Raw genomic sequence first — 12,521 nt, forward strand, 5'->3', positions numbered from 1 at the left:
TGAGCCCAATCCTTCCTTTACAAGCTTGATAATAAGGCTTAACCTTTGTTTTGTTGACAATGTTGGGACGGCGGGGCCAGGCTCATGTGCAAAAATGACACCCCTATACTCCCATTGTCATTTCCACCTCATGCCATCCTTTCTTTTACTATTCGCACGTCAATACATCCAAACTTTTTATTGATGGCCACAATGGGAGGTGGGAGAAGTTTGGCAAAGAAAGAAGGATTTCCTCTATCAAAGCATGATGTATGGAGATGGGGTGAATCATTTGGGGCAATTTTTTTGATGATGAACATGTGTTTTTTAGCAATGATTGGATAAATACCCTTAATAATCTAATGTTTTATGAGAAACCCTTTCCTTAAAATATGTTATAAATCTCGAAGGCTTGTTTTATGAATCTTAAGGTCTTTTTGATGATGGATGAGGTTTAATAAGACTTTTTTTTCCTTAGTACTCTTGATTTATACTTTGTAAAATAGGAAATGTGATTTTTGCTCACTGCATGCTTTCTTTTGGTATAAAGAAAGACAAGGGACACACGTCCCAATGCCATTTGCCTTAGCAACAATACCAAATCAATTTTCAAGAAAGGTCTTCATTGATTCTTTATCTCAAAAGCTATAAGTATTAAAAAAAAAATGGACTCGTAGATACTTCTATGTTGTACTTTTTATAATTAACTTGGTTCAATCAATATTAACTGCGGAATTTCATGAATCAATTATGATCTTAGAATCTACATCATCTCAAAAGATTACATATAGTCTATTGATTTCAACTTCAAAAATGTACTTACCTTTTGTCATCGTTAATTGCTATAGAGTAATAATCTGGCGATGAGATCCACAATCCAACGATATCCCCTTTATGTAATATTCGAAACTCTAGATTCACTTTCTCTTTTTTATATATCTATCTTGAATAGGACGAATCAAGAATTTTGATTAATGGAGAAAATAAATACAACTAACGTTGATGCCGTTAGTATTCGTGTGTCTTTAAGAGTTTGTCGTCCAAACTTTTATAGATAAGAACAAATAACTTCTTCAATGATAGGTTTCCTAATCCATCAAGGCCTCCTACTAAATATATTATGGAGAGTCCTAATTTGTTTCCAACCCTAAGACATTCCTTATCTACTAGCTTTTTCCCTTAATTAATAGACTTGAATGTTTCTAAAGCATTAAAACATGGAGAGGCTAAATCGTAAGGTTACATTCTAAATCATAAAGCAAAGTTCATACTAATGATATATGTAGAGTAAGCAAGCTCTAAGATCACATCCTCACAATATTGTGGTTCTAATAGATGGATTTAACTATCCCAAACATCATGGGATGGGTCTGCCTGTTAAGGATTGCTCAGAGCTCCTAAGCTAGGTAAACTCTTATAACATGGTACCATAGTACAATATGAGCATTGTGCCCTTGAATGAACCTTCACAATTACACAATGGCCTTGTAAAGTCCTTGATCATCACCATGTGACCCTCATTGTTGCATTGATGGTAGGGTAATGACCCAATAATATTGTTATGGATTTGAGAACCATCAACATAGACTTGTATATTGTTAGAACGATCAACGCATTTACTATATACTACAAGTACGGAGGTAGTTGGGTTGCGACTAGTGCGACGCATTATCCCTTTGCCACCAATACTCTAGAATTGTGAGACACTGTTGCATTGTATCTCAGGTCAAACAAATCGACTCTGTAGGTTTGTTTAAGCAGTCACCCATTCTTAAAGCATTGTGTAGAAATAAGTGGATATTTGTACAGAATTTATGTTGATGTGGTCGAGCATAATGGACGGTTTGTGAATTAGAGGTGTGTTTGTGGAATAAGAAACATTATGATTCGCCTCAAGGTTTGATTTTTTTGTTTCTAAAATTCTCTCTAAATAAAAATGTCATCTTTGAAAAGGGTTGCATATGTAATTAGATAACGACTAATGATAATCTGACATGCAAAACATATGCGGTACATGGAAAGTGCACAGTACCGTGGATCTTTTTCTTTGTGTGTCATGAAGAAAAATATATATAAAATATATGGTTCTATGCACTTGCCACACAACCGCTTATGTTTTAGAGCATCGATTAATCATGACTCTTAGATAAAGGAACAAATGATCCTCATACCTAACCATATATGTTCCTTAATGATTTATTCCTTGGATCGAGCTTGTCTTGCCCCTTTAAAGAGCTATTGATAGCGACTGCTTAAGAGTCGTGATAATATGACTCCCCTCTTTGACATACGCTCGGTCTATTGTCTATAGGGATACTTGGGTATAAAAGTAAGTAAATAAATAAATATTTAGATAAATTTTGGTTGAAGCTTATGTACGTATATAGTGTCATTCAATACTAAATCTCTTTTATAAGCCAACATTTCCCCGTGTTTGATTCTATGAATAGTTAATCATTAGATTTGATTGAATTTTTGATGAAAATAACATTGCTCGGACATTAGATATTTTTATTTGAAAATAAAAAATAAAATTAATGTACAATAATTTTCAATAATATATCTAGGTTTGCATGAGTTCATGGGAATATTGTCGTAGAAACTAGAAATAGGTTTTTTGAGCAACTGGTTGCTGGTGCACGATTGAATATTGTCGTAGACAATATTTTCCTATTTTTTTTAGGAGAAAATTATTCGACCCAAACACTCGAGAAAATAATTTCTTGTTACTGATAATCCTTTTTAACTCGGGTTTACTCTTTCAAAAGTCAAAATTAAAACAACTCTATTTTTGACATATTACTCTGTGCAATCAAGCACCCGAAAAATAAAGATTTCATTTTCTCAAAAAGGTAATAATTTCAGAAAGAGTCGTACAGGAGTGACTGTGAAACTCACTGTGTTTCACATTGTGCTGAGTTGAAGATGAGCACAGAACCATGTATGCTTTTAAGCCGTATCTCGATGAAAGGCATTAGGATTTAGCACAGTGTGAAACGCAGTAACTGGAGTAGTCACCTCAACATTTTACTTTCAAAATATCTTCTTGAAAATCACAGATCCATGAGAAGTTGACTTTACCCTAAAAAACATTAATACGGAAAAAAAAAAGGAGAGCCGCCGTTGCTGAAGCGAACGTGTTACGCACGTGCATATCACTCAGTGAGGAATAAGGACACGTCAGCGTGAAATGTAATCAATCTCAAATATCGTACGGACATAATTGGGATGCTATTTTATTACAGTTCTCCGAGAAATATGAAATCAGTAGCCCATCTAAATTTCCTAACCTGAAATAAAAAAATAAACAAAAATTACCCCTGTTTGGAGAGAGAGAGAGAGAGAGGCCTCAGCCACAAGACAATGGGTAAGATAGTGGAGAAGAAGAAGAAGAAGAAAGGACGGCCCTCTCTTTTAGATCTCCAAAAGCGAAATCTAAGACTACAAAAACATCAACCAGAACAACAAAAACCAAACCCTAACCCTAATCCTTATTCCAACCCTAATTTTAGAAACCCTATCGTCCCTAATCCAAACCCTAATCCTAACCGTCGATTTACACGCCGGAATCGTAATCCCGACGGAATTACAGAGGAAAACGAGAGGGTTGATGCAGGTGAAGACGACGATGACGACGAAGACGACGACGATTCGAATGGGAAGCGCAGAGAGAAGAAACTCAAATTGGTTCTTCGATTGCCTTCGCAACAGCAGAATCAGAGATCTTCATTGAATTCTTCGTATTTGAATTCGGGTTCTTATGTTTCTGATTCGAACGCGGAGGATGAAAATGGCGAGACTCCGCTCAAAAAGCGGAAGATCAATGCAGTTGGAGACGGATCTGGTCACGGGGATGGAGAAAAGGTGATGAATTTATGATCGTTTTGAAAAAGTTTTCTTTTTTCGTTTGGATTTGGAGATGTAGGGGTTCTTGGATAGAGGAGATCGGACAATTTTTCGATTATAAATGCGCCATTTTTGGTAAAATTTGCAAGTATTCTGATCTTATCGCTTTGAAGTTTTTTCCCCCCTTCGCTAACCGTTTTAAGGGAGATTCGTTGCAATTTTTATTTCTTTATTCGTACTTTCTAGTTGGTTATATAGGATTGGAAACTTGTGTTCTTGACTTGGTCAAAATTTTGATCTTTTTAGTTCTTATTTTATCGGAGACCGCATTTTATTGAGCTTTATGTACTCAAATAATAGTCTCATTTGTCCGAAATCTGAGAAATTCAAATTTGTCCCTTTCTCAAGTTCCCCCCTTTTTCCTGTTCAATTTCTCTGATTATTGCTGCTAGCTGTTACCTTTCTTTTTTATTTATGTATTTTTTGAAAAAAGAAGAAAATAATCTCTGTATGTTATTTCTACAACTGATTTTTGTTGAATTTTTTAGGGAGAAAAATCCAATTCCGCCTCGAAAGCAACGGAAACGCATTTGGGTTCGTTATCAATCTCTTGTTTATTGTTCGAAAAGACTTTGATTGGATACTTCTATTTAATTTTTTTTCTTGGGTTTGGTTATTTATAAACAGGCAAATCCTTGGAATCCGGACCCACTACACCTTTACCAGACAAAAAGTTGTTGGTGTTCATCCTGGACAGGCTTCAAAAGTGTGTTTTTTAAGCTTATTAGTAGTTCAACTAATTTTTATTTTGATTGTTAGCTTAATTAGATTATCCAATCTAATTGCAGGAAAGACTCATATGGTGTGTTCTCTGAACCAGTAGATCCAAAAGAGGTGTGTTTTTTGGGAGTATTCTGTGTTTTTGTGACACATTGGTTCATCCCTTTTGAATTTTAATGTGGGAATTTATTTTCATATAGCTTCCGGACTATCATGAAATCGTAGAGCATCCGATGGATTTTGGTACTGTGAGGAAGAAATTGTCTGGTGGAGCTTATGCCAGCTTGGAACAATTTGAGGTTGTCAAAATACATTTCTAAGATTATTGAAGTTTAACTCTTGCTCTGCGTCCTTGTGAACTAACATCTACTGATTTGTTTTAGTTTAAGCTATGAAAGAATTGAAAATGAAGTAATCTCAGGGCATATAAATAAACTTTGGTTTTTTCCAATATTCATATTTTCCTTTTTGTGTTGCTTAATAGCCTTTTTTTTTTTTGGCCTTCTCTGAACTATTTTTTAGGTAAGTTTAGTATTAAACTGCATTTATTTCTATATGAGATATTTTAAGAGTCATTGTAACTTAGAAATCAGTTTTGGCTCACTAAATGCTTCGTGGAGGGACTGCCCCCCTAGTTATGCATTCGGATTTCAACTACAATTCATGCATCCTTCTCTGCAAGTGCAACTTTTTAAAGAACATGCAAAATTATTGGGGTATTATTTAAGATTAATGTGCAGGTCATACCCCAGATCAATCTTTTTTGCTCAAGTAGATTCAATTATTCATAAAATGGGAGAGATTGAAGAAGGTGTTGCTTGTAGAATAGAGTTGGCTGGCTAAAGTGGACATGGTGCTTCTGGAGTATTATGTGCTCGATGCATCGCTATCAAGTGAAGATACTATTTAACATGACTCTAGTAAGCATGATATTGTGAAATCTAGACTCCCCTAGTTGTAGAAAGAGTAATATAAATGGGTATGCTGAGATGAATGAGTGGAAAGTGTAGGATAGACAAAATCTGAAATGAACAAATTTGAGGAATCTTGGGGTATAGCCCATTTAGTGGCAAAATAAAATTTAAGCTAATTGATATCGTTTAGGGTTTTTGGCATGTGGTTATGTATAATGAAGTCCAACAATGACACTAGTGGATAACGAGTTAGTCTAGTTGAAAGCTCTGCAAGAGTGAGAAAAGGCTGAAAAGCCGTGCGTTATGTGGTATGCTAAGATTTGGTGGCGCATGCCAATGTGCCATATTATAATTCAAGTGTCAACCACAAATTATTGGGACAAAGTATTGTGAATGATATGACGGTAACTTTTACCATCTCCTTTTGTTTATGCTTGGATGCAATCTCTTTTTAATGTAAGGAACCACCTGAGGTAAAACCTCCTTGCAAAATACAAAGTGGTACAAGAATATACATGGCTGGACCAGGATCCATAGATGTCTAAAGTCATACATGCTCATAGAGCTCACATGGACATGACTAGATTGTGGAACTAGGCATGTATAGTTGGAGATTGGCATACCATGAAAATAGAAATTAAGGTGTTCTGAAGATCTGATGTTTGTTTTCCTCAGATACTTCAGTTGAACGGTGGAAATGGACAAATATTGTTAGAGATTATAATTAGAGTTCTGAATGATGTTTGTGACGGACATCCTCTGCAACCTTTCTTCTCTAATGTTTTATTCCTCAATATAGCTCAACCTTGACTAGTTTGATGTGCGTTTGACAATGTTTTTATGGTTCTAAGGTAAGTCTTGTTAGTGGGGTTGTAGAAATTGATGAGTCCTGGATGTTTCTATGCCATTTATTGTTATAATTTAGCAGCTCTGTTGGTATGAATGCAGATAGGCCTTCAACGGGACGGACCCAACGAGTCTTGGGGTATGGGCTTGTAGCTTTCTCATGGATTGCTGGATATCCCAGGAGAGATTGTGCCATGTCCTACCCCACAATTAAAACTATTTTCTTACAGAAGTCGACGAGTCTTTGGGCATGTGCTTGTAGCTTTCTCATGGATTGCTGGATATCCCGGGAGAGATTGTGCCATGTCCTACCCCACGATTAAAACTATTTTCTTACAGAAGTCGACAGTTGTTTTATGTCATAATAACAAATATGACTAAGTCAAAACTATATTTAACGTTAGTAATATTTTAGAATTACATTAACATCAGCTGGAGTGCTGCTTATGATAGTTCCTACCTCCAAAAATTCTTTTTTTTTTTGAAAAGTCTACCTCCAAAAATTCTTAATCAAGCGCTTTGGTTGAATTGAATTTTGATTTGCTTGATCTGACTGTGTATGCATCGGGTTCCTGTTAAGAAGAGGAATTGTACCACGTCTAGGTTGTTGTTTGCATGCTATGCAACTTAAACACACACCAAGGTCAAACATTGTTACCATGGGGTTGATTTGAACTACTGAGGTGGTCACATCTATTCAATACAATAGTTCGAAGCTTGCTTTACTTTATCAATCATACTTCACAGGAGAATGAGAAACAAGTATTATCTTCATTAATAGAATAAACTGGAATATCCTTATTTTGTTTAGCCAACCCCAAATTTTTGGGATAAAGCTTTAATTATGATGAATATTCTCGATTCATAGCTTGAATATGTTCCACTACTGGGATTATTTTCCATTTGGATGTTGAGGGATTCAGCTATAAAATTGATTATGCATCTCTCTCTGTATTTTATCTGGGAAAAAGTACTATGCAATCATATATTTAAAATGATGACAAATTCCAAGGTGCCCTTAAACATGGGCTGCCCTGAAAAAGAAAGAAAGAAAGAAAGAAAATTGTTCTTTGCATTTATTGTAACTGAGTTGGTTTTGGATCATAACCTTACCAAAAAAAAATGTTACTGAAGTCTCTTACAAATCAATTTTGATCATCCTGGAAATAGAAATATTTTGATCAATGTGGAAATTAATACAATTTCATGGCAATGATGGAAATGTTGAGGAAATTTTATTGAAGCAGCAGGAAATAAAATAGATATTATAGTGCTTTCATTAGTCATAAAAATACAACACACAATCATATAGAGTATGAGAATGAAGTTTAAAAATGCTGCGCTACGCATATGTCGATGTATTTGAGAGTCCGACAGCGGAAAAGGACAATATTGAATGAGGATAATAATGTCACATTCACTATAAATATCTTATACATGCACACTTACTTAATAAACAAACTATTAATTATTATAGTTTTTATTTTTAATATGTATACATAAATTACTAATATATCCAACTAATTAGAACTTGGCCAATTGTATCTGGTGCTTACGTGAATATCCTAATATGCTTTAGTGAATATCATTATTATGTGTCATTTACAATTCCTTTCTACCAGTAGTTTATAAGTAATAATTTTATAGCTTTATCAATATGTGTAGAATAATATTCTCAACAAAGTATATTTCTGTCATATTTCCACCAAAATCTTGCATATTTGTATCTGAAATTTTATTATTTTGGTCAAAATTCACTATGCACTGGAATGTTTTGCTATATAAGTGATTTTACTGAAATAAATACAAAAAGTAATTGTTGGTTAAATTTCGTGTTTGGCCTTGTTGGAATGGAATTTTTTGGGTGTAATTCATGGAAATATGTCAAAATTTAATACTATGTCTTTCATGCAGAAAGACGTCTTCTTAATCTGTTCAAATGCAATGCAATATAATGCATCGGATACCATTTACTTCAGACAGGTACATAAATCTCAGCCCACTCCTTTTTTGCCCATAGATACACATTCTCTATTCTGTATCTGAAAAATCTTGTTCTTTTTCCCAGGCACGATCAATACAAGAGCTGGCAAAAAAGAATTTTGAAAATTTAAGGCAAGATAGTGATGATAATGAACCAGAACCCAAAATAGTAAGGAGAGGTAGACCACCTACCAAGAACCTTAAAAAACCGATGGGCAAGGACTCTGCTGGTTCTGAATTCTCCACAGATGCAATGCTTGCTACGAGGGGAGACAATGCAATGTGGTCTAATTCTTATGATCTAAGAAAGGGACCTCTTTCAGACAAGTATGGCTCTGCTGGTGTGTTGGGAAGGACTTCCTATGGGTCTCGCAACAGTGAATCTTATACGGGTTGGTCGGCCGAGCATAAATCCGAGAGAAATGGTGAATTTTCAGGTTTGAGACTTGAATATTCTCTGCTTTCTTCTTCTTTTAGCACAAAGATTCCTTGATGAATTTATGGTATTTTCTTTTGGTTTATAGGATCTATGATGAGGGGATTATCGACGAAGTATGGGAAGAAACAATTTGTATTAGATGAAAACCGGCGTGACACCTACAAGCATTACCATCCGTCAGTTGGTGGACGTGAGCCGTCAGTATTGACTACCTTTGATGGAGAGAAGAAACAATTAATGGCTGTGAGTATTGATCAAAACTTAAATTACTCTTTAATTCTTTTGAGGTGAAAACTGAAAATTACACATAGATTGTTCAGTGAGAAAGTTTAATGGTGTACATGGTACACCCTTTGTAGATAGGTGGTTGGATCCACCATTCGATAGGTTTCACTCACCTAGAAAATCACCTGAGACAAAATCAATGTGATTGCTGGAGGATAATATTATTTTGGATGTAAAAAAAAAAAAAACAATTTTTGTTTGGAGCAATCCTGCCGGGATGGTTGGGATCTTCTTGTTGCATCACTATATCTTTCCTACGGATATCTTAGATTTCCCCTCTTTTTAATGATTCCTTAGGATTGTCCTCATGAAGGTACTACTTAATCTGAATCAGGTGGGGCTTCACACGGAGCACGGGTATGCAAGAAGTTTGGCTAGATTTGCTGCGAATCTTGGGCCTGTTGCGTGGAAAATGGCCTCCAAGAAGATTGAACGGGTATTGCCTGCTGGTGTGAATTTTGGCCCCGGATGGGTGGGAGAAAATGAGGCTCCACCACCTCAACCACTACTAATGTCATCCCCACCGCGTCCTTCGCCACCTCAACAACCCTGTACGTCATCTAGAATCTTGCCATCCGCTACAACACCTATCATGGTTGAGTCAAAAGGAGAAAGATTGTCAAACAAACAGGAACTTTTGAATAACTTGGCCTCAGATGGCCTTCCAATTAGAAGTCTCCCTTCAACTACCATTGTTTCATCCTCAGTGGTTGCAAACACACTACCTGAACCTACCACAGAGTGCGTTGGAACTGCCAGAGGACTAAGTAATGAAAGTGGGTTCGGTTTAGTTAACAGTAGTAGTGGGATCAGACCTCCCTTTCAGATCCATCAGAACCCTGCGCTTCACCCTTCTATGAATGGTTTTAATAGCGGGTTTGGTTTTAACCTTGCATCGCAGATGGGTAAATTGGTCAGACCAGTATGGCCGGCTGGGAGCACAGAGGCTTCAATGCATTCTCAGATGCTCGATATGGTTTCCAGAAGCAACAACTTTGTCCATTTGATGCCTACAAACCGTTTAGAGTCAGAAAACCCGAAGGTATCTGTGTGTTCGGGTAAAATAAATAGTGAAAATTCCTTGCAGAATTCCAGCCATGAGGCTCAGCCACGCACAAAGATGGGGCTTCGGCCACAGCCTTCTTGGCATGGATTGTCAATGCAGCAGAAACAAGATTCAGGCCCACCCGACCTGAATGTTAGATTCCAATCACCGGGTTCTCCAAGTTCAAGTACGCGGGTTGATTCGACCCAACCAGATTTAGCATTGCAGCTCTGAGGTTTATTGATTAATTATCTTTTATTGAGTTGAGATTGAAATGAGATTTGTGGGATAAACATCTCTTTCATGAGGAGCAGTCACACCCAATTATGTTGTAAAAGAGTAGTAGGTCAAGGTGGGGAGGGGTTGTACAGATTAATGTATCCTAATTTTTAGGTTAAAAAGTGAAACAGATTCTTATTTGTTACAATTTAACTCCATTTAGAAGCAATGATTTTTATTCTTGGGAAAATGTTTGAGAAAGTTGTTTGGTTGATAAATTGGTTGCTTCTGTTTGGTGGTTCATGCAAAATTGGGTCTGTATGGAAAAACAATCATAATCGGGCAGCGGAACTGTCATTTTAGAGGAAAAGTTATTTTTCCTTGGTGGGGAAATCTATTCTTATAAACAAGGCAGCTTATCATAAACTGAAATGGTTTCGGGAAATCAACATTTTTGTCTGACTTTTGTGGCAAACAAACAGATCCTAAGAGGGCAAAATCCTTTGCAAGGTTTTCACTGATTTTCTCAAGAACCATCCGATCCAAAATAATTAATGGAGAACCATATCCCAGTCAAACTAAATAATTCTTAAACTTTTAGACATATGTCTCCACACACTGGTAAAATATTTGAGATACCCATCTATTTTGGAACTCATGACATGCCCCCTTGACCTAAGATCTTCCCTTATAGATTAATGGAAAATGACATAAATGTCCTACCAATAACTTTAAAATCTTCGATTTTGTTTTCCAAAATTGGCAATTTTCAAGTCTTTAATCCATATGATAATTGAACCTTATCTTAATTTCATCATTTTCACCTTCAACTTAATCCCTTGTATTAAATCCTTGATTTTTTCCATCCGGTATTTCATCATCTTGAACTACAAAAATCCTACCTTGTTTGTGAGATTTAAATGATGAAGAAGCTTGTAGAATCTAAAGTTGAAGAGTGGGGTAAAAAGATTTTACTGATGAAGGTTAAAGATGCTTGATTTGTTGAAGAAACTAATTTTTTTTTATTACATATCTTATATATATAAAAAAAGATGGTCTTTTTTGTTTGGGATTTAAGGGAAAGATCAAAAACTTAAATCGTAAATGGGACCATATATCAGGTACCTATTTTGGTAAAAATAAATATCTAAATTAGTACATGGTTCTTTTGGTAAATATTTTAAAATGTGCCTAGGGCAGTAATTTTGACCGATTCAGTGCTTTCGCCTATTTGTTGTTGGATGTTTTATGGAAAATGGTTGAGTATTTAAAAAATTACTGAACCAGCCATATTTTTAACATGTATAAAAATGAGCACATATCTGATTCCATAATTATTTATTTTTAACCTATTTTTGGCCTCGTACATGTCCCATTCGGTACTTTCCCCTATTTCTTTAAATGGTGTTTTACGAAAAAGGGCCGAGTGGTGCAAAAATTAATGAATCAACAATTTTTAAAATATTTACAAAAATAATCATATATCAAATTTCATAATTATTTACTTTTACCAACATGATTATGTAATCGTGCAGTCACATTTATTATTTATTTATTTATCCATCTTGTGAGATATCTAGCATTCTTACTGGGCTTAGACTTCAAGAGGCAACGCAGTATCAAAAGAGACTTTTTCCAATCAAGGTTTGACTATTCTGGTTTCTTTTTTTCCTAATAGTGAAAACTTTATCCATCATAAGGCAAACCCAGGAACCAAACACCCCTTTTATCTTCTAAAGGTGCCAGTATCTTTCTATTATCCTTCTGTCTTACTTGAGATGGTTGTCTTCTCTTTTTGTCCAACAAAGCTTGGACTTTTGGTTCAAGAAGAGGCCAACTTTGGAAACTCAGCCCATGATTTTAATGGTGCCACAAGACAAACAGATTCAAGTGGGCATTTTTCTATTAATGCGCCCTCACTCACTCCACCTAATCTCTTGAGCTTTTTATGGTTTTATTTTAAATTAGTTCACACTACATCTTAAAACAAACACTCATAAAGTTAGGGTGTGGAGTGATGGAAGAATAAAAATCTACCCAAACGAACACGGGTTGGACTTCACCACTTAGTAGGACCCACACTACACTATCGTCGTCATTGATTAGGTGGTCCAAACCATCCAATCTTGATCATGATTTTAAATCTCGGTTTGACGTCTTGTCTTGTAGGCCAAGTTCTCTCGGA

General features: G+C 35.7%; 1 protein-coding gene across 1 annotated transcript; it reads left to right on the plus strand.

The window, feature by feature from the left end:
• Positions 1 to 3,284: 3,284 nt before the first annotated feature.
• Positions 3,285 to 10,586, plus strand: LOC147408569 (uncharacterized). The gene is made up of 9 exons (XM_086419682.1): positions 3,285 to 3,843; positions 4,374 to 4,419; positions 4,513 to 4,591; positions 4,674 to 4,719; positions 4,806 to 4,904; positions 8,280 to 8,348; positions 8,434 to 8,785; positions 8,873 to 9,030; positions 9,407 to 10,586. Exons 1-9 carry the CDS (start codon positions 3,343 to 3,345, stop codon positions 10,349 to 10,351), a joined length of 2,295 nt encoding a protein of 764 aa, XP_086275808.1. The 5' UTR covers positions 3,285 to 3,342; the 3' UTR covers positions 10,352 to 10,586.
• Positions 10,587 to 12,521: the final 1,935 nt, after the last annotated feature.

Source organism: Akebia trifoliata, chromosome 2 (assembly GCF_017979445.1).
Source record: "Akebia trifoliata isolate Shusen 1 chromosome 2, ASM1797944v1, whole genome shotgun sequence".
Classification (NCBI taxonomy): Eukaryota; Viridiplantae; Streptophyta; class Magnoliopsida; order Ranunculales; family Lardizabalaceae; genus Akebia; species Akebia trifoliata.